Source organism: Thalassophryne amazonica, chromosome 14, assembly GCF_902500255.1.
Source record: "Thalassophryne amazonica chromosome 14, fThaAma1.1, whole genome shotgun sequence".
Taxonomy (NCBI): Eukaryota; Metazoa; Chordata; class Actinopteri; order Batrachoidiformes; family Batrachoididae; genus Thalassophryne; species Thalassophryne amazonica.
Genome location: NC_047116.1, coordinates 16,811,577 through 16,839,443, shown reverse-complemented (window position 1 = coordinate 16,839,443; position 27,867 = coordinate 16,811,577). Strand labels below are relative to the sequence as shown.

General features: G+C 42.8%; 1 protein-coding gene and 1 pseudogene across 2 annotated transcripts; both read left to right on the top strand.

Moving 5' to 3' along the window:
- Positions 1 to 27,867, top strand: part of LOC117524153 — a 122,755-nt pseudogene that overhangs the window by 81,445 nt on the left and 13,443 nt on the right.
- Positions 3,407 to 26,695, top strand: LOC117524152 (guanine nucleotide exchange factor DBS-like). Of its 2 annotated transcripts, XM_034185886.1 has the most exons (22): positions 3,407 to 3,532; positions 5,693 to 5,807; positions 5,892 to 6,011; positions 6,335 to 6,526; positions 7,799 to 7,990; positions 8,321 to 8,480; positions 9,369 to 9,427; positions 9,522 to 9,607; positions 11,165 to 11,231; positions 11,325 to 11,440; positions 11,567 to 11,636; positions 16,427 to 16,519; positions 17,849 to 17,941; positions 18,040 to 18,165; positions 18,983 to 19,204; positions 19,295 to 19,387; positions 19,464 to 19,542; positions 19,657 to 19,729; positions 20,177 to 20,283; positions 20,456 to 20,548; positions 26,270 to 26,335; positions 26,523 to 26,695. In XM_034185886.1, exons 1-22 carry the CDS (start codon positions 3,417 to 3,419, stop codon positions 26,678 to 26,680), a joined length of 2,496 nt encoding a protein of 831 aa, XP_034041777.1. In that variant the 5' UTR covers positions 3,407 to 3,416; the 3' UTR covers positions 26,681 to 26,695. The 2 variants fall into 2 exon arrangements, with proteins under 2 accessions (XP_034041777.1, XP_034041778.1); XM_034185887.1 differs by lacking the exon at positions 20,456 to 20,548.

Sequence of the window (27,867 nt, the reverse complement as noted above, 5' to 3'; positions counted from 1 at the left end):
GTGCGGAGTCGAGTCTCCAATTCGCCCAGCCTGGCCTCCAAAGCTACGAATAAGCTACACTTATTACAAGTACCGTTACTGCTAAAGGAGGCCGAGGAATAACTAAACATTTCACACCCAGAGCAGAAAAGTGCAGGAGAGACAGGAGAAACCGCCATGCTAAATCGGCTAAGAGCTAGTAGCTGCGCTAAGCTAGCGGATTCCTAAAAACACACAAAGTGAATAATGTGTAAATAATTTAGAGGTGATTCAGCAGAGGAAGTGCTTTAGTTAAGGCACGTGAAGATTACACTGTGAAACAAATCGTTATCTAGTTAACTAGATCAATCTAACTGCGCAGATTAAACAGCTAACAGATACAGCAAAACACCGCTGTGCTCCGGAACAGGAAGTGATACAATACCGCAGTGAGAGCCACCACCAGTAGAGGCAAGCCTCTATACAAGAAAATGCTATTGGCGCACAGGACAGGAGGGTCACCAACAGAAATACAACTCCCATCTCTGGATAGAGCTCCACCTTAAACAGAGAGAAAAAACTGAGAAGAGAAGTGCGGGATGAGCTGCTTGCTCTGCTGCCACCACAAGCCCAGACTCTGATAAGCTGCAGAAGCAAAATAAATGAACCCACTGAGCATACTGACATACAGACCTTCACCTTTTTATTATCAGTAACTGACAATCTGTACCATCAAGCTTCTAGACGTTGATGGCCATGTTTGCCACACAACTAATAACAATCAACACATGTTCTAATCCTTTGAATATGAATTTTAAAAACAGCGCAGTTGTAGTTCAGTCATTTGAGTTACAATATGTTTCTATACCAAATCAACTGGAACAATTCAAAGTGTTCATTTCAAAGCAGTTGGTGATGTATTGATGTCCCATTTAGCGCACTGCCTTCCATCACTAATTTGCAGTACAGATGAAATGTTTTGGACACCCCACCTACTTCTCAATCTATTTGTTTATTCCAGATTTACTTTCTTATCCTTTGCTATTCATACCCATATTTCCTCACATCGTGGGCATCTTGTCTCTCCCCCCCAGTTGCTAACTTGTTAAAGGAGAACTGCATTGAAATAAATGCAGTCAGATCTTTGGACCAAAAAATGACTTACATTTACACATAAGATCCTTCTGAATGTAGTAAAGTAAATCTGGAAGCCCAGATCTGTCATTCAACAGAGAAATCTTCATTTAAAAATGACAAATTTACAGCTAACATTTAGCCCTCCGCAAAACTGTCCCTCTCATCATGGACGCTGCCGAGACGTCACAGAGAAGACCCTATCTCCCAGCATGCATTGCGCGCCAGCTGTAATTTGTGGATTTACGTCAGTTTGCATCTGCACCTTTTTCTTGTCTTATACGGAAGGATCTACTTTTTTAAAACTTCATATTGTCTTGCGGCACGTTTGGTGAGTACACATTTCTTTTATTTGTGCTTGAAAATTATTTTGGGGGACTTTTCATACGCCCGTTTGATTGAGTGGTGTCGCAATGAAAATCTACTGTCTTTCGCCTCCGGTACCATCGCGGGATATGGAGGCGAGACCCGCAAAGAATCCCAGTTTGAAAATATATAAACCTCTCTCAGCGTCCATGGAGCTCTGGGGCTCCGATTGCCGAGACGTGCGGTGCTGTGGATTTTGCCGCAAGAAGTCTGTCCTTGCAGCAACATGTGTACCGGCCTCTTCGCATATAAAAACAGCGAGCGTAATCTCAGGACTTGTGCCAAGTGTGCTGCAGCTCCATTCAGTAGACAGAGAGGTGATGCCGGTGTTGTGCGCTGAATCTGCACAACACCGCAAAGCAGACACAGGCGGTGTGAGTGGCCCGTCGGCGGTTAAAGCTCGTTAACGAGCCCGCAGACTTAATAAGCACAGCGGAGGCAGAGAGCGGAGAGGAAGAACGGCGCCCGCTGTCGATGTCGTTGCTGATCTGAGCACACAGATCTGTATCTCACATTCATTGCAGCTTACTTTTGGATGTTGAAACCAGGATGTGTACAACCCCTGGCAAAAATTATGGAATCACCGGCCTCGGAGGATGTTCATTCAGTTGTTTAATTTGTAGAAAAAAAGCAGATCACAGACATGACACAAAACTAAAGTCATTTCAAATGGCAACTTTCTGGCTTTAAGAAACACTATAAGAAATCAAGAAAAAAAGATTGTGGCAGTCAGTAACGGTTACTTTTTTAGACCAAGCAGAGGAAAAAAATGGAATCACTCAATTCTGAGGAAAAAATTATGGAATCACCCTGTAAATTTTCATCCCCCAAATTAACACCTGCATCAAATCAGATCTGCTCATTGACATGACCCTATGCCATGACATTGACCCTATGTGTCTTTTTGCAAGGAATGTTTTTGCAGTTTTTGCTCTATGGCAAGATGCATTATCATCTTGAAAAATGATTTCATCATCCCCAAACATCCTTTCAATTGTCCAAAATATCAACATAAACTTGTGCATTTATTGATGATGTAATGACAGCCATCTCCCCAGTGCCTTTACCTGACATGCAGCCCCATATCATCAATGACTGTGGAAATTTACATGTTCTCTTCAGGCAGTCATCTTTATAAATCTCATTGGAATGGCACCAAACAAAAGTTCCAGCATCATCATCTTGCCCAATGCAGATTCGAGATTCATCACTGAATATGACTTTCATCCAGTCATCCACAGTCCACATTGCTTTTCCTTAGCCCATTGTAACCTTGCTTTTTTTCTGTTTAGGTGTTAATGATGGCTTTCGTTTAGCTTTTCTGTATGTAATCCCATTTCCTTTAGGGTTTCTTACAGTTCGTCACAGACGTTGACTCCAGTTTCCTCCCATTCATTCCTCATTTGTTTTGTTGTACATTTTTCGATTTTTGAGGCATATTGCTTTAATTTTTCTGTCTTGACGCTTTGATGTCTTCCTTGGTCTACCAGTATGTTTGCCTTTAACCACTCCTTTCAACACATCTTCACTCGTCTTCAGCACACATTAAATATGCTGTATTGTGACCTTTGTGGTGCATTAATAAGAATGTCTGACACTGACAGCTGCTTTCCAGGATAACATCAGTTGATTGATTCTGGCTAATCCTTAAGGGGAAGTGATTGAGTTTCCACCTTTTTTGCAGATGATACTGTATTTACATATAGATCCAATTGTTAGTAAGGAAATGTTAGGGGATTCCCTATTATAAATTGGGGAATCCCCTAACATTTCATTACTCCCTGCTCAGGAATTCTATATTAAAATACAGTATCATCTAGAAGATGGGGTGGCAACTCATATTGGAACCTGTGCTGTTTCATTAAAACATACTATGTAAATCTAAATCATAGTACAATGTTTCCATTATGACACATCAGTTATGCAACTTTATTATAATGTGTCTGCAGGAGAACTTGATGGTGGCTCTGAGCCAGGGCAGCAGGCTGCTGGAGAGCATCAGTGAGCCTGTGGTGCAAGACCCCGATCACAATATGAACCAGGATGAACTGGAGAACCTGGCTACAGTGCAAAGGTTAGAACCCCAAAACCTGTGTTCATGTTTATGGTGTGAAGCCCAGTGGCGGCTCCAGAGGTTTTGTGTTGCTGGGGCCAGTAGAACGCATTGTTTCTTCTTTTTTTTTTTCTTTTTAAAATGTATTTATTTGTGGCGGAGTGACAAAATTAGAGGTACATGTGGAAACATGTATTTTCACCGCTTAAAACTGGAAAGGCATAGATGGTGGGCACAGTGCCCTGGAGGTAGAGTTTTATAATCACTATTTCTTAACCAAAATGGCAAGATGAAAATACCTGGTGAAAGCTTACCTGCTGTGAGAACAAGATGAGCCCATGTACAATATTTAATGACGATGCAATCCCAAGAAAATTCCACAAACACCCGAGCTAGCCTCCAGGCTACACATATGGTCACATCTGGTAGGGTGTTAAAGTATAAAGTCTTTTTTTTTTTGTAATTAAATAATAGAGAAGGAAAGGATGTGATTCATGTTTTTAACAATGTGCTTTTATTTGACAAGGATCAAATTAGTTTGCGCGCACTCTATTTTTCTGCTCTCCTTTAGGTGGAACTATTCTCATTCATTCTTGCTGAATGTTGGACAGTTTCTCAAATTTTACCGGGGTCAGGTTCCTGTAGGTCACTAATTGACAAGGAAGTGTTTTCATATTTTTTTCTTTTTAATCTATCATCCGAGTACCGTATTTCCCAGAGTATCAATTGGGTTTGTTGTGGTTGTTTGTTTTTTAGGAGTTTGGGAAGTCCTGCGACTTATACTTCAATGCAACTTATGCTGAACACATTAGTTATTTAATAATAAATATGACTATTTATATGGGTCTTTCCCAGGAATCAAAGCACTAAACAAAAAACTCTAATCATAAAAGCATATATGCCAATAAATAAAAATTAAAGAGTTAATAATTCAGAAAAAAGTGCAACTACAACTTATACAGTGCTCTCCAAAAGTACTGGAACACTTGGTATTTCACACATTTTAATTTGTTTATGCTATTTCAAATACAAAAAATACAAAATGTATTTCTTCATAATTAATGTAAATAAAGTCCAAGACATATTCAGTGACTTGGAAATGTTCATGTATCCATTGTCGTCTTCTTGTCTGAAGAAACTGGCAATAAAACTGATTATTTACAGGTATTATTGCAAAGCGTTCCATTACTCAGTGTAATGTTGGGCTTGAGTCCAGAAGATCATGGGTTCAAATCCTCGCTTGACTGGAAAATCACTAAGGGCCCTTGGGCAAGGCCTTTAATCCCCTATTGCTCCCGGTGTGTAGTGAGTGCCTTGTATGGCAGCACCCTGACATCGGGATGAATGTGAGGCATAATTGTAAAACGTTTTGAGCGTTTGATGCAGATGGAAAAGCGCTATATAAATGCAGTCCATTTACTATTTACTCATGCAACCCATCATCTTGGCTTTTATATTTTTAATTCATTTATATCAAGTTGTAGAGATTTGCTTCAGTTTGGTTTAAGGAAGATCATTTTAGATTTTTTTTTTTTTGGATTTTTATATTTATTTATTGTATTTAAAATTTAAAAAGTATTTAAAAAACAAATAAAAATGTCCAAAATACCAAGTGTTCCAGTACTTTTGGAGGGCACAGTATATGGGTTTTTCCTCTTCAAGAGGCAATTTTTTAACAGGTGCAGCTTATCCTCCTCAAAATACGTTATACTTAAAGTCAGTAATGCAAAATGTACATATATTTTTCACATATGAGTGGTGTGAACTTGCTCAGTTGTTTCCCAGGACCGTGCATAAACAATAGCTCTTAGTTCTTGTGGAAACTGTGAGTGCCGTAGGACCAGATCAGTTAGGTGTTGTGAAAAACTGGGGCTGAAACCAGGATTTACCATATCAAATGAAAAGTTTCTTGATGGGGTATAAACCCCCATTACACACCACTCTAGAACCACCTATGAAGAATGTTATCAAATAATAACTCTCCACAATATGACCCCGTTAAGCAGCACTAACATGTCTGAATGCCCTGATCAGTCCTGATCTACAACACATGAACTCACACAGAACAACAACCGATCTCCAAACTCCTCAGTCAAGATCTCCAGTGGTTTTTCTACTTTTCTTTCTGCTTCCTTCTGGTTTGAAAACTGAAATGCGTGTCCGTGTCCGCTCCTCTGACAGACTGCTGTCTCAGTTGGATGAAACCGAAAGCGCGTTTGATGACTTCTGGCTGAGACATCAGACCAAACTGCAGCAGTGTCTGCAGCTCCGTCACTTTGAGCACAACTACAGTGAGGTGAGCTGCAGCTGAAGCTGTTCCAATGGGCTTCAGGAGCATGCACGGGAAAACCGAGTAATGCCAACAGTGTGTCCGCTGCAGGTCAGAGCTCTGCTGGATCAGGTGTCAGAGAAACTGAAGAGCTTCTCTGAGGTGGGGATCACCCCAGCCCACGCTGACCACATCTTCTCCGAGCTCACTGCCTACGAGGAGAAAGTCTGTGTAAGTAACTCCCAGGATCTCCAGTCACAACTTTGCCTGACAAAACCACACATTTTGGAGCATTTTATTTTAAACAGGCTGCCACTGGTGTTTTGAGCTTTCCAGTTATTTATTTAGTTAGCATTTCAAGGTTAACCCATATATATATATATATATATTTATTTTTTAATACTACTGCCTGTCCATAAAAGTTCAATTTTAGTGGGTTTTGTTTGTTTATTTATTTAATAATTTATCATTCGAGATATGCAAATTAAAAAAAAAGCCAAAAACATAAACTTCTTGCAGGAGGAAATAACTGTCCTCCTTTTCCTGGTCCACAGGAAGTGCTGGACAGAACTTTGGCTTTGGCCGGTGAGGCTGACGAACTGATCCAGAACTCTCACTACGCTGAAGATTCAATTCAACCTAAATGCAGCGAGCTCAGAGCCGTCAGCGAGGACGTACGCAGCAGCCTGATGGCCACCAGGGACAACCTCCTGAAAGCCAAGGAGCTGCACCAGCGACTGGACAGAGTGAGACACACAAACACTCCTCATGTTTGTTACCTTATGAAATTTTTACTGAAGATTCATATCTTGATAGGCAAGAACTGATTCAATTTTCCAGGTCAAATGGCAAAGTCAGGAATAATCTTGAAAAATTGGAAAAATCCCTATCTTTAACACTGAATGAATTTTTAAAAATTCATAACTCTGTCAAAAATGATCAAATAAGAGCATTATATAGGATGGTATTCTTTATTGACTGACAAAGTTTGATCCGCATCTGATCCAGATTACAGATTTTGTAGCCATTTATATTTAATATTGAAAATCCCATTTAATGAATATTTTACATTATATCTTCATCAAATATGCTCCAATCACTCTCATATTTGAATGTGAAGTGCAAACTGGCAGTCATTATCACCTGAAAAAGTTTGATCCGGTTCTGATCCAGATTGTGGATTTTGTGGACATTTGAATTTAACTTTGAAAAGCACATTTGGTGTGCATTTTACATTATATCTCAAACAAAAGTGCCTCAATCACTCTCATATTTGAACATGAGGTGCAGACTGACACTCAATATCACCTGACAAAGTTTGATCCGGATCTGATCTGGACTGTAGATTTTGTGGACATTTGAATTTAACATTGAAAAGCCCATTTGTTGTGCATTTTGCATTATATCTCAATCAAAAGTGCCTCATTCACTCTCATTTCTGGCAATGAGGTGCTTCATTGCTAGCAATGAAGTTTGATCCGCATCTGATCCATATTACGGATTTAGCAGATATTTCATATTCACATTGAAACGCCCTTTGATCTATATTTTGTATTATATTTTAACTTGTAAAAAGCCACTTCTAACAGGACTTTGACCTTGAAAGTTTTTTCCTAGGTAAAAATTAGTGGAATTGGAAGCTAGTCTTCATGGAGGTTGTGCCCTGTGAGTGCGGTGCTCTTGTGAATGAATGAATGAATGAATGAATGAATGATGATTTTTGTCATTATAACAAGTGCAACGAAATTGTCTTCACACCCAATTACCTCAGAAATACAGCAATTAATCCGCAATTATTACTGATTGAACGTAATAATGGCACACATCAGAATTAACTGCACATATAGATTTGATATGTTTATTTACGCTAAACTGTGAAGCAGTCCGTCATTCAAATTGAGGCAAAGTGGGTGTAGGCCGCAGCACAGTCCCACATAGCTGAGCTTGGTGGGGGGTTGTTAGGTTGTTTGTTTGTTTGTTTGTTTTACTGATGCCTCCTCGACCACTGTCTTCCTCAGGCCTCTAAGTGGTGTGATGATGGCATATACCTGCTGGCATCCCAACCTGTAGACAAGTGTCAATCACATGAAGGGGCGGAGTCAGCTTTGCAGGAGTTGGAGCGTTACCTGGACAATGCTGGTCAGTGCCAACTGACAGACCTCAGTACTATCTGGACCGAATATGAGACAGTGCTCAACCAGCAGCTCCGGGTGAAGACAAAATGTGCATAACATATTCACATTTTTACACAACAGAAAATCAATAATGAGATGAACTGGTGCACTTATTGACAAATATCAACATTATTACAATTAATTGTCTTTCTCAAAAATTAAAAAATGTATTTTTTTGAATAACACAACTATCTGTCTTACAAAAAAACTAAATGTGCTCAAAAACATCATCTCCTCTGTTGAGATGATTCATCCAGTAATGTTCATGTGCTACAAAAAAACATAATTTACAGCTGAGATGAATCTCTAAAATGATCCTGTAAAGGACAAAATTCCAGCTTTTCCAGGTGTTTTTCTATTTGTCAGGACCAAGCGGAGAAGGTGTTCCAGAAGCAGGCGTCCATGCAGGAGATGTTTGACAAGCGGAGGATCAGCCTGAAGAAGCTCACAGCCAAACAGACGAGGCCGGTCCAGCCGGTGGCTCCCAGACCAGAGGCCTTCATCAAGTCCCCGCTCGCATCACCAGGTCAGACCACACAGCCGGGATTTATTTAAGTCTCTGTGATGACCTTGATTTCTACAGCTGGAACAGGCAAAAGATCAGTCCCTTCGGCGGCCCTTCAACAGCATATTCAAGGTGGCTCTGCATGTCGAAATGGCACAAATTTTACGCCGGATGTCCTTCCTGACGCAACTCCCCATTACATGGATTATAGCATCAAATATAGAAGCGCCGGTGACAAGCAAATATGCCAATACATTAATACAAATCTCAGTGAACCTATCAGTCGTCCTTTGTGGCAATCATGAGCTATTTTAATGCTCACTCTAGGCGTCAAGAACCAGTCTCAATGCTTGTGCAAATTTGCTGAGAATCCATGAAGTAGTTTTGACGTAATCCTTCAAAACCTCTATAAAGTGAAATCTTGAGCCAGAATCCGGATCCGGATCTGGATCACCTCCAAAATTTAATGGAGTCTTCCATGTGGCTGAATTTTATCTGTGGTGAAAATTTTGTCATAATCCGTGCAGCAGTTTTGACATAATCCTGCTAACAGACAGACAAATAAGTAAATAAACGCCTATGATTTTATTACGTCCGTGGTGGACGTAATAACAACACATAATTTCAGTCCCACATTTTTATTATTAGGGTCCAAGCATCAGCAAAGCTGGTCCAAGGACCCTATTGTTTTTCCTAATTACTTTTTTAAAATAATCATAAATATTTTGGGGTATTTTTTATTTCATTTTAGTTTATTTTTAATGACCTCTCACAGTCTGCCTGCGGTACATTCGCCCACACTTTGGAAATCACTGCTATGCAGTAAATCTGATGCCTTAAATTATGTTGGCTAGTTATTGTCCATATAAAATGATGTGAACATATATATTTTTTCCCTTCTTCCAACAGCACACAAAGCACAAAACTGCTCAGATGGAGATTCAGGGAACAGCAACAACTGTGACAAAGTTAGTGTTATTGTATATTATGTTATTAGTGGTTTCTGTCTGTGCTCTTATCATCGTGATCTGTTGTTTTGTTTTTGTTTTCTGGCTTTTTCAGGAAGATTTTGCATTGGACAGTGGGAGCGGTAACAGCAGACACGCCTCTGTGTCCGAGCAGGAGGAGAACCTGGCGGTACTCAGAAGGTCACTCTTTGATCTGTAATCACTTTACACAACAGCTGTACCATGCAAAAACAGTTTTCTCATGATCTGTTAGGTCATAACTTATGTAATTGAAAGAAAACACAGTTACATTCAACTTTGGGATGCAAAATTTTCTGTAAGGCCAAGATCCTGATCAGCAGTTGACTTGTAATGCCTCATTGAGGCTAAGGTAAGTAAGTGGCTAACTGCATTTTAAAAGGGTTTTACATTTAGGTAAACCTGCTGGGATGCACAGTTGTGATTGGTTTGTCTTTGAAAGTATGGTTGCTATTCATCCTCCTATCCCTTGTTGATTTGATAATACTCAGGGCTATAAGTATTTGGATATTACCCCATCAGTCTGCTTATTAGGTACATGGTTGCAAGGAAACCAATGCGTTAACTGTGTTTGAATAAAACCATTAATAGCATCAAAGATAGAAGTGAGTCTCATTAAAGTAATCTTAAATCTTTCCCACTGAACATTGATATTGACCAATCAAGACCTTTATCTACTTAATATTAGGAGCTAATATACGCTAAGCATTTAGACCTTGCAGACAGGCAGAAAGGAAGGAAGGAAGGAAGGATAGAAGTGGGGGTTGTGTATTCATGTATTTGTGTGGGGCGGGGTTGTGTGTAGGTGGGGGACTGCTGCAGTTACTGTTGCTAAGTAACAGTCCAGTCACAGGCTGACACATCCACATGCATACATCTGATTTTTATTTGGAATGAGACAACTAGTCATAATAGACTGACTAGCTAACAGCCACCTAGTCGACTATTTTTATTAGTCGACTAGTCAAAAGCCAAGGTTCACACACATTCTTAACTGAGTGAACAAAGTGTGTGAACCTTGGCAGTTGAATTAGTCAGCTCAAACGGGTCAGCTATGCCAAGTAAATGAATGCAGGTATGGTCTCCATGCTAATGCTGTTTTTTGTATTTGTGATGTTGTGCTTATATTTGTTCAAATAAATGTCATATTTGAATTTCATCTTGAAGATTCAAAATCAGCTTAATTCATTCAATGTCAAATTTACTCGCCAACTAGTCGACTAGTCGATGACTAGCGGTACCAGACTAGTCGACTTGTGATTTTCATTAGTCGCCCCAAACCTAATTTTATATGTAAGATGTGGATTTTTACCTCCGTATAGAACCATCTCCGTCTTGCCACACACTTCTAATGACATTTTTACCTGTTCAGTGGCAACAAGAAGAGGTTTCCTGAGAGTAGTTTCAGCTTGCCCCATGTTGTAACATTTTATAGGCAGTTAGCCTATGATGGTGTTTCCATTCTAAATCAACACTGCTATGATAAAAATTGTTTTTGTCCCCAGTGAAAAGATGAACCCCACAGCTTCTAAAAATAGAGCCAAGGTTGAAAAATATTCAAGTTCCCCTTTAATACATTATGTCAGAAATATATAGGTAGCACTTATGAAGTGTGTATTGGAATGTCAGATTTGTCACCCCACACTTAATTTTCTCAACATTTGTGATTCAGTCTTATTTTGTGTGTTTTGTTGTATTTTGTGTTTTCTCTGCCTTTAGACATGTCATGAACGAGCTGTTGGAAACAGAAAGAGCTTACGTGGAGGAACTGCTTTGTGTCTTACAGGTGTTTAAACACACCAGTAAAAAACAAAAGAGTCAGTTCACCTCTGTTTTTCTATTTCTACCTACAGCCCTGTTTGGTTTTGGTGTGTTGCAGGGATATGCCTCTGAAATGGATAATCCAGCAATGGCTCCCCTCATCCCTGCTCCCTTGCAGAATAAAAAGGAGATCTTGTTTGGAAATATGCCAGAAATCTACCACTTCCACAGGAGGTGAAAGAGCACCATCTGGCTGTCATTACTTATATCAGTACTGTGACCGCCATCACTCATTTTCTTTATCACATCTCTCACTCATTTTTGCTCTTTCTCTCTCATCAATGGCACATTTGTTTCTAGGACTTTTCTTCGGGAGCTGGAGCAGTACACAGACTGTCCAGAGCTGGTTGGAAGGTGCTTCTTGGAGAGGGTGAGTGAATCGGAAGAGTTGCTGATGTTTCCTCCAGTAGTCCAGCAGTTAAGGGATAGAATCGTGCACTTTTTTACAAAAGCGCCAAACTTTGTCCAGGGACTCTTTAGGTTATATTAAGTCATGTCAAAGCGGGAGACATTTGATTTTAGCCCTGTATCCTGCTTTTTTTAAAAGGGTGTTTACATGATTATAATACAGTGTATATTTTGCTATTCATATGACAATACGATCATCCATCCATCCATTTTCTTCCGCTTTATCCAGAGTCGGGTCGCGGGGGCAGCAGCTCAAGCAAAGCCGCCCAGACCTCCCGATCCACACACACCTCCTCCAGCTCCTCCGGGGGAACCCCAAGGCGTTCCCAAGCCAGCCGAGAGATGTAGTCCCTCCAGCGTGTCCTGGGTCTTCCCCGGGGCCTCCTCCCAGTGGGACGTGCCCGGAACACCTCTCCAGCGAGGCGTCCAGGGGGCATCCAGAAAAGATGCCCGAGCCACCTCAACTGACTCCTTTCGACGTGGAGGAGCAGCGGCTCGACTCCGAGCTCCTCCCGAGTGACCGAGCTCCTCACCCTATCTCTAAGGAAGCGCCCAGCCACCCTGCGGAGGAAACTCATCTCGGCCGCTTGTACTCGCGATCTCATTCTTTCGGTCATGAGCCAAATCTCATGACCATAGGTGAGGATCGGAACGTAGATCGATAGGTAAATCGAGAGCTTTGCCCCCCTACTCAGCTCTCTCTTCACCACGATGGTCCGATACAGCGACCGCATCACTGCAGATGCTGCACCGATCCGTCTATCGATCTCACGCTCCATCCGTCCCTCACTCGTGAACAAGACCCCGAGATACTTAAACTCCTCCACTTGAGGCAAGGACACTCCACCGACCTGAAGAGGGCAAAGCACCTTTTTCCGTTCAAGAACCATGGCCTTGGATTTGGAGGTGCTGATTTTCATCCCGGACGCTTCACACTCGGCTGCAAACCGCCCCAGTGCACGCTGAAGGTCCTGATTTGACGAAGCCAACAGAACCACATCGTCCGCAAACAGCAGAGACGAGATTCTGTGGTTCCCAAACCAGACCCCCTCTACACCCTGGCTGCGCCTAGAAATTCTGTCCATAAAAATAATGAACAGAACCGGTGACAAAGGGCAGCCCTGGCGGAGGCCAACGTGCACTGGAAACAGGTTTGACTTACTACCGGCAATGTGAACCAAGCTCCTGCTGCAGTCGTACAGGGACCGGATAGCCCTTAGCAAAGGACCCCGGACCCCGTACTCCCGGAGCACTCCCCACAGGGTGCGCCGAGGGACACAGTCGAATGCCTTCTCCAGATCCACAAAACACATGTAGACTGGTTGGGCAAACTCCCATGAACCCTCGAGCACCCGATGGAGCGTGTAGAGCTGGTCCAGTGTGCCGCGACCAGGACGAAAACCACACTGCTCCTCCTGAATTTGAGGTTCAACCATCGGTCGAATTCTCCTCTCCAGTACTCTGGAATAGACCTTACCGGGGAGGCTGAGGAGTGTGATCCCCCTATAGTTGGAACACACCCTCCGGTCCCCCTTCTTAAACAGAGGGACCACCACCCCGGTCTGCCAATCCAGAGGCTCTGTCCCCGATCGCCACGCGATGTTGCAGAGGCATGTCAGCCAAGACAGCCCCACAACATCCAGAGACTTAAGGTACTCAGGATGGATTTCATCTACCCCAGGAGCCTTGCCACCAAGGAGCTTTCTAACCACCTCGGTGACTTCAGCCTGGGTAATGGATGAGTCCGCCTCCGAGTCCCCAGTCTCTGCTTCCTCTTCGGAAGACGTGACGATGGGATTGAGGAGATCCTCGAAGTACTCCTTCCACCGCCCGACAACATCCCCAGTCAGGGTCAACAGCTCCCCACCCGCATCGTAAACAGTGCTGGTGGAGAGCTGCTTCCGCCTCCTGAGGTGTCGGACGGTTTGCCAGAATCTCTTCGAGGCCGACCGATAGTCCTCCTCCATAGCCTCCCCGAACTCCTCCCAGACCCGAGTTTTTGCCTCTGCGACCGCACGAGCTGCGGCATGCTTGGCCTGCCGGTACCTGTCAGCTGCCTCTGGGATCCCACCTACCAACAAAGATAAGTAGGACTCCTTCTTCAGCTTGATGGCATCCCTTACTTCCGGTGTCCACCACCGGGTTCGGGGATTGCCGCCGTGACAGGCACCAGAGACCCTGCACCGCAGCTACGAGCAGCCGCATCGACAATGGAGGTGGAGAACATGGTCCACTCGGACTCCATGTCTCCAACCTCCCCCGGGATCTGGGAGAAGCTCTCCCGGAGGTGGGAGGTGAAGACCTCGCTGACAGAGGGTTCCACCAGTCGTTCCCAGCAGACCCTCACGATACGTTTGGGCCTGCCAGGTCTTACCGGCTTCCTACCCTCCCAGCGGATCCAACTCACCACCAGGTGGTGATCAGTCGACAGCTCTGCCCCTCTCGTCACTCGAGTGTCTGAGACACGTGGCCGAAGGTCAGATGATACGACTACAAAGTCGATCATCGACCTCCAGCTCAGGGTGTCCTGGTGCCACGTGCACTTATGGACACCCTTGTGCTCGAACATGGTGTTCGTGATGGACAAACTGTGACTAGCACAGAAGTCCAACAACTGAACACCACTCTGGTTCAGATCGGGGAGGCCGTGCTTCCCGATCACCCCCCTCCAGGTCTCACTGTCGCCGCCCATGTGGGCGTTGAAATCCCCCAGGAGAACAATGGAGTCCCCAGTCGGAGCGCTATCTAGTACCCCTCCCAGGGACTCCAGGAAGGTCGGGTACTCTGCACTGCTGCTCAGCCCGTAGGCCGAGACAACGGTGAGAGACCTGTCCCCGACCCGAAGGCGTAGGGACGCGACCCTCTCGTTCACCGGAGTGAACTCCAACACTTGACGACTCAGCTGGGGAGCAATAAGCAGTGCGACCCCAGCTCTCCGCCTCTCCCCGTGGGCGACGCCAGAGAAATGAAGCGTCCAGCCCCTCTCCAGAAGTTGGGTACCAGAGCCCAAGCTGTGCGTGGAGGTGAGCCCGACTATCTCTAGTCGGTATCTCTCAACCTCCCGCACAAGCTCAGGCTCCTTCCCCCTAGCGAGGTGACATTCCACGTCCCAACAGCCAGGGGCTGTGAGCATTGACCGGGCCGCCGGGCCACCCGCCCTCGACTGCCACCCAATCCTCTCTATACCCGACCCCCATGGCCCCCTCTGCAGGTGGTGAACCAACAGGAGGGCGGGCCTATGTCACTCTTTCGGGCTGAGCCCGGCCGGGCCCCATGGGCTAAGGCCCAACCACCAGGCGCTCGCGCGCGAGCCCCAACCCCAGGCCTGGCTCCAGGGTGGGACCCCGGCTCCGCCATACCGGGCAACGTCACGGTCCTTGATCTTCTACTGGTCATGGAGGTTCTGAACAACAATACGATCATATGGTTATTATGTAGGGGGCCAGTGATCAAGATTGGACATTGTTAAGCTGTAGAGAATGGCTACTGCAACTAGTGCAAAGCTATACTGAGCTTATGTGATCATGTATCGTCCGTCGTGAGGCGTCATACGTTGTCGTACATCCTTATACATTAGCAGGGTGGTATGTTTCAAAATGGAAAGAGGTACAGGACTCATTTCAGGCCTGTAGGGATCTTTAACAGGCCTCTACCTCTGAGACGTAAAATTAGGTCACTGTGATCTTCCTAGCATGAAAGCTGTAGAGAGTAGTTCATTAAAAATATTCATGAAACATTTGTGCATATCTAGGAAGTTTGCCAACCAGGTATTTACAATGTTTTCAGTTAAAAAATATGGTGATAATCGTCTTAATACCAATAACATAAAATAATAATGACAACAACAACAACAATAATAATAATAACAATAATAATATCTATAAAAACTGCAACAAAACAACATAATGATGGTGGTGAAGATGTTTAAATGTTTACTCTTTCTAGTAGTGTGCTACAGTTTTTGTGTTACTGGATTTGAACATAAATAGTCATGCAGAATCTAAGTTATAGAAGTAACTGTTATAGAACTACAGTGTTCTTAATTTGTAACATTAATTTACCATTATTTTTTAAGAGTGTAAACTATGCTCAAGTCCATTTGTAGCATACTTTCTTTTTCTATGCATTTAAACAGCTTTCAGTCACTTTAAGTAAATTAAATATAGAGTCATGATTTTATGTTATGGAAGATATAGCATGAGGTAAACTGAGTGTTTTAAATTGTAAACTAAATGGTTATGGCCATAAAAACAAAATTGATTTCTTGTAATTAATAAAAAGGCATTTCTTTCCGTTCAAACACTGTTGTTATTTTAGAGTGTAAATATGTTAGAGTGCATGAGTAGCATCTTTCCTTTGCCCTATGCTCGCAAACAGCTATATTGCATAGGTATATTGATATTCACAATGAGTTATACAATATTTAGTCACTTTGAAGCATCCCTACTTAGCCTTAATACATTTTTCATAACCTTCAAGTTTATATTATAAACTTAAATAGACATTTGGAAAAGTGTCATGAATTATATGCTGTAGAAGGCTAAAAATGGTGATTCTCTTAAACCCAAGTTTTTAGAGTATAGACGTTTATGGATTCAATGTCTCCTGATCTTATATACTTCAGGACACTATAAAGTACCTCTGATAAAGTTTTGGCGCTTTTGTAAAAAGTGCATGATTCCCCTAGAATTTGTCCCTTAGCCACCGGACTACAGATGGGGGTGATCTTTCTAACATGTGTTGTCATTTCAGATGACAGACCTGCAGATCTATGAGAAGTACTGTCATAACAAGCCTCGCTCCGAAAGCCTGTGGAGGCAGTGCTCTGACTGTGCCTTTTTTCAGGTGAGAAGACCTTCAGAGCTTTCATCTTCAGATCTTCAAGACATCATTGGGAAAATAAATAAATAAAACTGCACCTTTGACAGTCAAATGTGAGTTTCATAAGAGACATCCTCAAATTACCACAATTCTACATCTTTGTATTTAAGAACTTCCTTATTTTAAGCAAATTTGCCAACCAAACCATGCAAGGTACACCGACTGAGTACATCTGTATCAGGGGTCATCAACTCTACTCCTGCCCTGAATATTTTCCAGCTTTCCGTTCTCCACCCACAACTAATTAACTAAGTCAGAGGCAGCAAACACCCAACTTGACAGCTGTGGACTCGCCAGCGAGTTTATATCAAGTGGCTGAAGATACCCCTTCAGCCACTTGATGTAAACTCGCCCTGGCAGCTGGGCAGGCAGCCAGGCATTGTCAACAATTGGCTTGTTAATTGCACTGGAATGGAGAAACCTAGGGTCACCAAACTTACCGAAAAGGGTTATCATGTTGAGATTTTAAACAAGTTTGAAAATGGATGACCTTGACCTTTAGCTCAAGGTCACAGGCCAAATTTTTGGATTTTCTCGTTAGCATAATTGGTCTGGGATGGAGAGGCCCTGGGTTACCAAACTTACAGGAAAGGTTTTTCAAGTCAAGACACCTCAGGCAAGTTCAAACATGGATGACCTTGACCTTAAGGTCATCCATGTTTGAACTTAAGGTCAAGGTCAGAAGCAAAAAGGGCTTGCTAACACCACAGGAATTCTGCTACCCAGGGATTTCACAGATGTGGCAGCTGAGGGGTACCACTGGCAATCACCAGTATTTTATGTTTCTGGACCCAAAATGATTAAATGCTTTACATGTTGATCCAGTATCAAAGCCTGGTTCGTTGTAACAAATGTTTTATGGATGAATGATCTGACAAACTGAAAGAGCCAAGATCATCCAGTATTTTTGAGACAAAACTAGCTGGAGAAGAAATTAAAATTTGTGGGGAGGGGGGTTTTCGGCCTTCACCTGGAAGAAATTATGAGCCATGAAATCTTTTATTACACTTAATTTAAAGTGTCAATGTGGCAATATTTTAAGGTTTAAATGACATCTGCATAACAGTGATAGGAAATACCTAATTGCCCAAATATCTGCCCAAAATGGACATGTTTAAGGAAAATAAAATGGGACCAAGGACAGAATCTTGGGGTGCCCCACAAAATAGAGTTTCAGGGGAGGATGAAAAACTGCCCACAGAAACGGCAAACCAGAAAGTTAGGACAGTAACCACTGTCTTTTATTTATTTTGTTTGACAAAACTGCATTCTCTTTTTGTTGTATTGCACCAGGAATGTCAGAAAAAGCTGGAGCATAAACTTGGCTTAGATTCATATCTGCTGAAGCCCGTTCAGAGAATTACCAAATATCAGCTGCTGTTGAAGGTATGATGCCAAATGCTAGCTCGTTTGTTTAATAATCCATTCAATAAATCCTGAATCCTTTGTTCAGTATTCTGAGTCACTTGTGCCATTAATTTCAGGAACTGCTGAAGTACAGTAAAGGCTGTGAGGGGTCTGAGGATCTGCAGGATGCACTCTCATCTATTCTGGGAATCCTCAAAGCTGTCAATGACTCCATGCATCTCATTGCCATCACTGGATATGAGGTGAGTCATCCACAGATGATAGTCGAGAGCAGTGCTTCCAAACCTGGTTTGTGGGACCCAAAATACTACACATTTTTTATTTTTTCCTGAAATAATCGGAGTGGGGTGTGTTCATTGCTCATTCAGCCGTTGATTAGGTGAACACACCTGACTAAGCTGCCTGGCTCTGATTAGTTCAGAGACAAATGGAAAATGTGCATTACCTTGGGTCCAGAGGATCAGGATTGTGAATCACTAATCTAGAGATTAAAACAGTGGGCTTGTGACATAGTGATAATGTACAAAATGTTTGAACAATCTTAGGGGGTGGTTAACATCACGATGGAGAGTAAATAGATCTAATACATAGTTCTTGGTTTCCTTCTGTCAGAAGAAGGCAGGGACAAGGCAGAGTCTATCCTCAGATGTCAAACAGGAACTGACTGGTGGCAGTGGGGTGGAGGAGGTAGCATCCAGGTCAGCGACTGTAAGCAACAGAGAAATGAATTAGAATTGACATTTTTTTTTAAAGTTCATGGTCGCTATTGGTCGTGAGTTGATGATAAAAAAGAGGGACTAGCTGCTTCCTATTAAAGATTACATGTGTTATTGATTAGGTGAATCTGAAAGAAAGCTTTGAAATCTAAATCTTCCTGGCAGAACTTATACTATGCTACATTTCTCACAAACGGAGCAACCGTGCAAGAAGGAGACTAGTGATGGAAAATCACCATGACACAGGACAACTTGTTATAAGCTTCTGTGGCATGACTGGAGAAACTGTGCAGGGTACTCTGTTGTGCAAATGACAGTAGACTTGTCTGCACTCTTTTGCCAGGGTAATCTGAGTGAGCTGGGCAAACTGCTGATGCAAGGGTCATTCAGCGTGTGGACGGAGCACAAGAAAGGTCATGCAAAGGTTAAGGATCTGGCCCGTTTCAAGCCAATGCAGCGACACCTCTTCCTCCATGAGAAGGCCCTCCTCTTCTGCAAGAGGAGGGAGGAGAATGGGGAAGGTTATGAAAAAGCTCCTTCCTACAGCTTCAAGCAGTCTCTGAGTGTGAGTATCTCCAGTGTTGATTTGAATTGTCATCCATTTCTTTTTTGTAATGTGGTTGTAGGTTTCTAATTTTCCCACGTGTTCTAATAGATGAGTGCCATTGGCATTACAGAAAATGCGAAGGGAGACAATAAGAAGTTTGAAATCTGGTCTAACTCCAGAGAAGAGGTCTATATTGTTCAGGTATGTAAAACCATGAAGCTCTTATGTGTTTGAAGAATGGGCATACACATGGCTGCACGTGTGTTATTTATTTCAGGCACCAACAGCTGACATGAAAACCACATGGGTAAATGAGATCAGGAAGGTTCTGACAACCCAGTTGGAGGCGTGCAGAGGTAAAGCATATGTTCTTGACCCATTCTGAATCACCTTTTGCATTTAACAGCAGTTATTCCTCAGCAATGTTTTTGAAACTCGTTTTGTCTCTTCATTTTCTTTGCGGGTCTCAGAAGCCAGCCAGCAGAAGGCACCGGAGCAGGTTTTCCAGTTTCCCCCTGTGTCCACTGGACCAGTCAGCCTCAGGTCAGCAGGCACTTCTGCTTCCCCTTTAAATGACCTCATTGAGCTGTGGTGAACAACAGTGGTACTAGACCCAGGAACCAGGAGGACAACATGGCCAGCTCCCACTAATGCAGTTTGGGTTATATCAATGGCATGAGCTTGTTTAGTTGAACCCATTGTAGTGCAAAAATAGTGTCTCATGGGTACTATGGAGGCTGAGGATGGATAAAATAACGGTGATGGTGAGAAAATGAGCCCAGGGCGGGGGGGATACAACCTCATCAAGATCCACCATACAGCTGCCATGTAGAAATTCCTCTTCTATAAACACAATTTCGGCCTGAAATGGTTTTAGATGTAACATACAGTATTTAATGGAACTCCATACCTGGTTCACAAGCCCATTAATGCTGTCTGTGCTTTATCTCTTGAATTTTTATTTTACTTTCCATTTCTATCTATCTGCAGTCCACTTAAGACTGGACAGAAGACAACTAAGAAGGGGGAGGAAAAGAAAGATGAACCCCTAAGTCCTGATGCCAATTCCTCCTTTTCTCCAAAGCTCCCAGGAAAAGGTCAGTAGGCAATCTGAGAGTTACCCAAGAAGATAAACTCTACTTTGTTCTAAACACTTTACCTCTGAGCATCCTTCGCCATCCATTCTGTCTTCTTGACTTGAACTTGCTTGCTTTCCTGACTATTTTCTTTTCTTCTGTTGTCTCCACTGACTTTTCCTCTTTGGGTCAGACGAGGCTGTGACCAGCCCAACATCAGACAGATCAGCTGCCTTGAAAAAGCGCTTTACTTTACAGGGCTTCAGTAACATCAAAGCTCAGAAAGGTAACTAAAGGTCATTAATCATCATCATCATCATCATCAATTTTATTTATATAGCGCCAAATCACAACAAACAGTTGCCCCAAGGCGCCTTATATTGTAAGGCAAGGCCATACAATAATTACGGAAAAACCCCAACGGTCAAAATGACCCCCTGTGAGCAAGCACTTGGCAACAGTGGGAAGGAAAAACTCCCTTTTAACAGGAAGAAACCTCCAGCAGAACCAGGCTCAGGGAGGGGAAGTCTTCTGCTGGGACTGGTTGGCGCTGAGGGAGAGAACCAGGAAAAAGACATGCTGTGGAGGGGAGCAGAGATCAATCACTAATGATTAAATGCAGAGTGGTGCATACAGAGCAAAAAGAGAAAGAAACACTCAGTGCATCATGGGAACCCCCCAGCAGTCTAAGTCTATAACAGCATAACTAAGGGATGGTTCAGGGTCACTTGATCCAGCCCTAACTATAAGCTTTAGCAAAAAGGAAAGTTTTAAGCCTAATCTTAAAAGTAGAGAGGGTGTCTGTCTCCCTGATCTGAATTGGGAGCTGGTTCCACAGGAGAGGAGCCTGAAAGCTGAAGGCTCTGCCTCCCATTCTACTCTTACAAACCCTAGGAACTACAAGTAAGCCTGCAGTCTGAGAGCGAAGCGCTCTATTGGGGTGATATGGTACTATGAGCTCCCTAAGATAAGATGGATAAATAAATGCATGAATTAGTTTTTCAGCATCACTCTGAGACAAGACCTTTCTAATTTTAGAGATATTGCGCAAATGCAAAAAAGCAGTCCTACATATTTAATATGCGCATTGAATGACATATCCTGATCAAAAATGACTCCAAGATTTCTCACAGTATTACTAGAGGTCAGGGTAATGCCATCCAGAGTAAGGATCTGGTTAGACACCATGTTTCTAAGATTTGTGGGGCCAAGTACAATAACTTCAGTTTTATCTGAGTTTAAAAGCAGGAAATTAGAGGTCATCCATGTCTTTATGTCTGTAAGACAATCCTGCAGTTTAGCTAATTGGTGTGTGTCCTCTGGCTTCATGGATAGATAAAGCTGGGTATCATCGTAACAATGAAAATTTAAGCAATGCCGTCTAATAATACCGCCTAAGGGAAACATGTATAAAGTGAATAAAAATGGTCCTAGCACAGAACCTTGTGGAACTCCATAATTAACCTTAGTCTGTGAAGAAGATTCCCCATTTACATGAACAAATTGTAATCTATTAGATAAATATGATTCAAACCACCGCAGCGCAGTGCCTTTAATACCTATGGCATGCTCTAATCTCTGTAATAAAATTTTATGGTCAACAGTATCAAAAGCAGCACCGAGGTCTAACAGAACAAGCACAGAGATGAGTCCACTGTCTGAGGCCATAAGAAGATCATTTGTAACCTTCACTAATGCTGTTTCTGTACTATGATGAATTCTAAAACCTGACTGAAACTCTTCAAATAGACCATTCCTCTGCAGATGATCAGTTAGCTGTTTTACAACTACCCTTTCAAGAATTTTTGAGAGAAAAGGAAGGTTGGAGATTGGCCTATAATTAGCTAAGGTAGCTGGGTCAAGTGATGGCTTTTTAAGTAATGGTTTAATTACTGCCACCTTAAAAGCCTGTGGTACATAGCCAACTAATAAAGATAGATTGATTATATTTAAGATTGAAGCATTAATTAATGGTAGGGCTTCCTTGAGCAGCCTGGTAGGAATGGGTCTAATAGACATGTTGATGGTTTGGAGGAAGTAACTAATGAAAATAACTCAGACAGAACAATCGGAGAGAAGAGTCTAACCAACTACCCGGCATCACTGAAAGCAGCCAAAGATAACGATACGTCTTGGGATGGTTATGAGTAATTTTTTTCTCTAATAGTTAAATTTTATTAGCAAAGAAAGTCATGAAGTCATTATCTAGTTAAAGTTAAAGGAACTACTCGGCTCAATAGAGCTCTGACTCTTTGTCAGCCTGGCTACAGTGCTGAAAGAAACCTGGGGTTGTTCTTATTTTCTTCAATTAGTGATGAGTAGTAAGATGTCCTAGCTTTACGGAGGGCTTTTTTTTTATAGAGCAACAGACTCTTTTTCCAGGCTAAGTGAAGATCTTCTAAATTAGTGAGACGCCATTTCCTCTCCAACTTACGGGTTATCTGCTTTAAGCTGCGAGTTTGTGAGTTATACCACGGAGTCAGGCACTTCTGATTTAAAGCTCTCTTTTTCAGAGGAGCTACAGCATCCAAAGTTGTCTTCATGAGGATTGTAAAACTATTGACGAGATACTCTATCTCACTTACAGAGTTAGGTAGCTACTCTGCACTGTGTTGGTATATGGCATTAGAGAACATAAAGAAGGAATCATATCCTTAAACCTAGTTACAGCACTTTCTGAAAGACTTCTAGTGTAATGAAACTTATTCGCCACTGCTGTGTAGTCCATCAGAGTAAATGTAAATGTTATTAAGAAATGATCAGACAGAAGGGAGTTTTCAGGGAATACTGTTAAGTCTTCAATTTCCATACCATAAGTCAGAACAAGATCTAAGATATGATTAAAGTGGTGAGTGGACTCATTTACATTTTGAGCAAAGCCAATTGAGTCTAATAATAGATTAAATGCAGTGTTGAGGCTGTCATTCTCAGCATCTGTGTGGATGTTAAAATCGCCCACTATAATTATCTTATCTGAGCTAAGCACTAAGTCAGACAAAAGGTCTGAAAATTCACAGAGAACTCACAGTAACGACCAGGTGGACGATAGATAATAACAAATAAAACTGGGTTTTGGGACTTCAATTTGGATGGACAAGACTAAGAGTCAAGCTTTCAATGAATTAAAGCTCTGTCTGGGTTTTTGATTAATTAATAAGCTGGAATGGAAGATGCTGCTAATCCTCCGCCTCGGCCCGTGCTACGAGCATTCTGGCAGTTAGTGTGACTCGGGGGGTGTTGACTCATTTAAACTAACATATTCATCCTGCTGTAACCAGGTTTCTTTAAGGCAGAATAAATCAATATTTTGGTCAATTATTATATCATTTACATAACAGGGACTTAGAAGAGAGAGACCTAATGTTTAATAGACCACATTTAACTGTTTTAGTCTGTGGTGCAGTTGAAGGTGCTATATTATTTTTTTCTTTTGAATTTTTATGCTTAAATAGATTTTACGGTATTGGTGGTCTGGGAGCAGGCACCGTCTCCATGGGGATGGGTAATGAGGGGATGGCAGGGGGAGAGAAGCTGCAGAGAGGTGTTAAGACTAACAACTCTGCTTCCTGTCCCAACCCTGGATAGTCACGGTTTGCAGGATTTAAGAAAATTGGCCAGATTTCTAGAAATGAGAGCTGCTCCATCCAAAGTGGGATAGGATGCCGTCTCTCCTAACAAGACCAGGTTTTCCCCCAGAAGCTTTGCCAATTATCTATAGAGCCCACCTCATTTTTTTGGACACCACTCAGACAGCCAGCAATTCAAGGAGAACATGCGGCTAAACATGTCACTCCCGGTCCGATTGGGGAGGGGCCCAGAGAAAACTACAGAGTCCGACATTGTTTTTGCAAAGTTACACACCGATTCAATGTTAATTTTAGGACCTCCGATTGACGTAACCGGTGTGTCATACTGCCGACGTGAATTACAATCTTACCCAAATTTCCGCTTAGCCTTAGCCAGCAGTTTCAAATTCCTTCAGTGTCGCCTGCTCTGGCCCCGGAGGACAATTGACTATGGTTGCTGGTGTCGCTAACTTCACATTCTCAAAAACAGAGAACATATCTCAGCAAGGCTTTGATGTTCAACCAGGAGTCACCTTGTTAATCTGTAGTCCCTTGTGCAAACAAGTTAAATTGATGAAGAGCACTCATGGAATATTTACCATCACAAAAGCACCAAATGCGAAATCTTGTTTGAAAAAAAATCCTTGTTTTCACTCCATTATCCAGGCCTATGCAAAATTTTATTACATGTATCAGGCCATCCATTTAAGTATAAAATAATTAAATAAATTACTCAGATTGCTATCTGTCATTCCCTGTAAGAACCTGGTCTGATGGAATATAGCACATTGCTATTTAAATGGGGGGACTCAAGTGAAGGGTTTTCTGGCAAGGAAATGGACCTGTGCACAAATTGTCAACATGTACAAGCATTTACAGGAGTAGCCACCAAAGCTCCCTGAGGTGAAGCAGGTGAAGGCTCTTTTCTGCAAACACCTCCTCCACATGGATTTTACACTGATGTCAGGTTTTTGTTTTCGATTTGAGTTTCGTTGTGGTTTGGATCGAGTAATGTGAATCCATGCATGTACAAGCGAGTAACGTGAACCCAACTATGTAAAGCGTATCTGAAAATTACACCATGTAAGCAGCAGCAAATTCAGTACTTGACTTTTGACCAGATTCTGGTTTATGGTGCAGTCTTTTCTGCTGCTTCATGACTCCAATCCACTTTTCCTGGCCATTCCTCATGTCCAAAACAGTCGTGGATGTATCAGATGAGCACAAAGGACACATGCTATTTAAAGAACATGGATGCTGAATGTGGAAAAAGTGAAATCAGGGGGTGGATCTAGCTTCAGGTGAGGGGTGGGGGTATGGTTGTGACTTGGTAGGGTATTGACTAGAGGGTCTGGTATAGAAATTTTCAAAAATCTGTAGCCTTTTCCCCTCCATTCAAAACAATCTGTGGGAATGGAGGGGAAAAGGCTCACACAATTTTTATTTTAAACAATGAATGTTCTAATTCTGCACTGCAGCAGTGTTCATCATCAGCCTGTTTATGTAAGCCTTTTCTATTATTGTATCACACCTTTGGACAGCGGTTCAAGGTGTGGGTACCAACCCCTACTCCAGATCCACCACTGTCAATCTGTCTGTTGGAAACTATCAACAACACTTTACTTTGCAACAGGTCACTGACTGACTATGGTGTTTTGCTGAGGTAGTGAATCTGTGCCGCCACTGCAGGGGCTCCACACTAGTGATGAAGAAAGAATTGCTCTGAGCAATTAATTCATGACATGTTCAGGATATTTGCTTCAAATCAAACATTGCATGCTTCCATTCACAGAACCCTCAACTGCTGATGATAAAAGTTTAACCTTTCCCCTGACAGCCCTCCTGTCACAAGGTATCATTGTGGAGAACTTGGTTTCATTCCATAATACATTTTGAATCAGGGTTGTTCTTCTTAGGAGAATTAGCCAGCCCTTGTTTACCTCTGATTGTGTGTTTCTTGTCTTCTGTAGCTCAGAGGTTCTCCCACCCTGTTCATGGAGCTCACCTACCCTGCATGTTTTCTGAGTAGTCCCTTCTGGTGTTTCCTCACTCTTAATTGGCTGAGCACACCTGACGTAGTTACTATAGTGGGTGGAAAGCATGCTGGCAGGTGACCTCCAAGAGGGCAAGTCTATGAGACTGTCACATTACTGCTTTCAATGGTCCTGCTGTGATCTGGCCATCTTAGAAACTTCTTATTCTCAATAGGATGAAGAAATAATTGACAAACCATAATTCTCTGGGACTGTTAGATCACAGCAGGACCAATGTGATGGTCTCATGAACTTGACCAGGAGCACAGTTGTGACACCATTCTAGCTGTGACATCACTGTGCCTGTCACTTTCAACAAAACTCAGAGTTCTTGCAGCTTATTATTTTGAGTGGTGATACTTTGGTCATTATTGTGTTTTGTCTCTTCTTTTCTTTTCCTGCTGGTAGGATCTCCCACCAGCCCAGATCACAAGACCAAACGCCAGAGTGACCCAATGCCATTTGGCTTCAAAGGTAGTTAGATGTACTCCTTCCATGCCAGAAACATCCAGATTCGTTCACTATGTTCATATTGTGTAGTTTAGTTGTTCATTTCTAAAGAGCTTCCAGAGAAGGTTTCTAAATGTCTCTGGAGAGTTTCAATGGATGTAACTACAAGCAGGTGTGAGTGATGTCTCCATGACCTGCTGCTGTCCTACAGATGCAGGTCCTCCTCCTCTCTACCTCAGCAGAGTCAGGTGGTTCAGCACTTCCAGTCTCTTACAGGCAAAACAGAGAGGTACACCGGGAACATTTGGCCTGTCAAACTGTCTGGTTTTCCCTTTACAGGTTTTCTCTCGTAGCTGCACGCTCCACTAACAGTTAGAAATACCCCCGGTAGAGTGTACCATTGGTCTCAAACTCAGATTAGTATTGACAATCAAGGAGCACTTTTCTCATCCGAGCTTTGTGATGTCATAAGGTGAAAATGCTTTTGGATTGAGAGTAAAGGAAAACCTGTAAACCCAGAAGTACGAGGGCTGTCAATAAAGTATAGGTCTTTTTATTTTTTCAAAAAACTATATGGATTTCATTCATATGTTTTTACGTCAGAATGCTAACCCTCGTGCGCATGCGTGAGTTTTTCCACGCCTGTCGGTGACGTCATTCGACTGTGAGCACTCCTTGTGGGAGGAGTCCGTCCAGCCCCTCGTCGGAATTCCTTTGTCTGAGAAGTTGCTGAGAGACTGGCGCTTTGTTTGATCAAAGTTTTTTCTAAACCTGTGAGACACATCGAAGTGGACACGGTTCGAAAATTAAGCTGGTTTTCAGTGAAAATTTTAACCGCTGATGAGAGATTTTGAGGTGATACTGTCGCTTTAAGGACTTCCCCCACGCAGTGGGACGTCGCGAAGCGCTCCAGGCGCCGTCTTCAGCCTGTTTCAAGCTGAACAACTCCACATTTCAGGCTCTATTGATCCAGGACAGTAGTGAGAGAACAGAGAAGTTTCAGAAGAAGTCGGTTTCAAGCATTTTATCCGGATATTCCACTGTTAAAGGAGATTTTTTAATGAAAGAACGTGCGGACGGGTCCGCGCGTCAGGACGCAGCCCGGCGCGGTGCGGCGGCACAGGAAAAACACCTCCGTGTTGATAACCATTTGTAAAATCCAGGCGGCTTTTGATGGCTTTCAGTGGAGTGAGTATATGAGAAATTGTTTAACAGCTGGACATGTTCCAACTTGTCCTTAAGGCTTCCAACAGAGGTGTTTTTCCTGTGGCGGAGTGTTGCGGTGGAGCGTCGCGGCGGCTGCGAGCCGACGCTGCAATCCGTCCGCACGTCTTTCATAAAAAAAATCTCCTTTAACAGTGGAATATCCGGATAAAATGCTGAAACCGACTTCTTCTGAAACTTCTTCTGTTCTCTCACGACGTCCTGGATCAATAGAGCCTGAAATGTGGAGGCTTTCAGCTTGAAACAGGCTGACGACGGCGCCTGGGAGCGCTGCGCGACGTCTCACACCGTGGGAAGTCCTTAAAGCGACAGTATCACCTCAAAATCTCTCA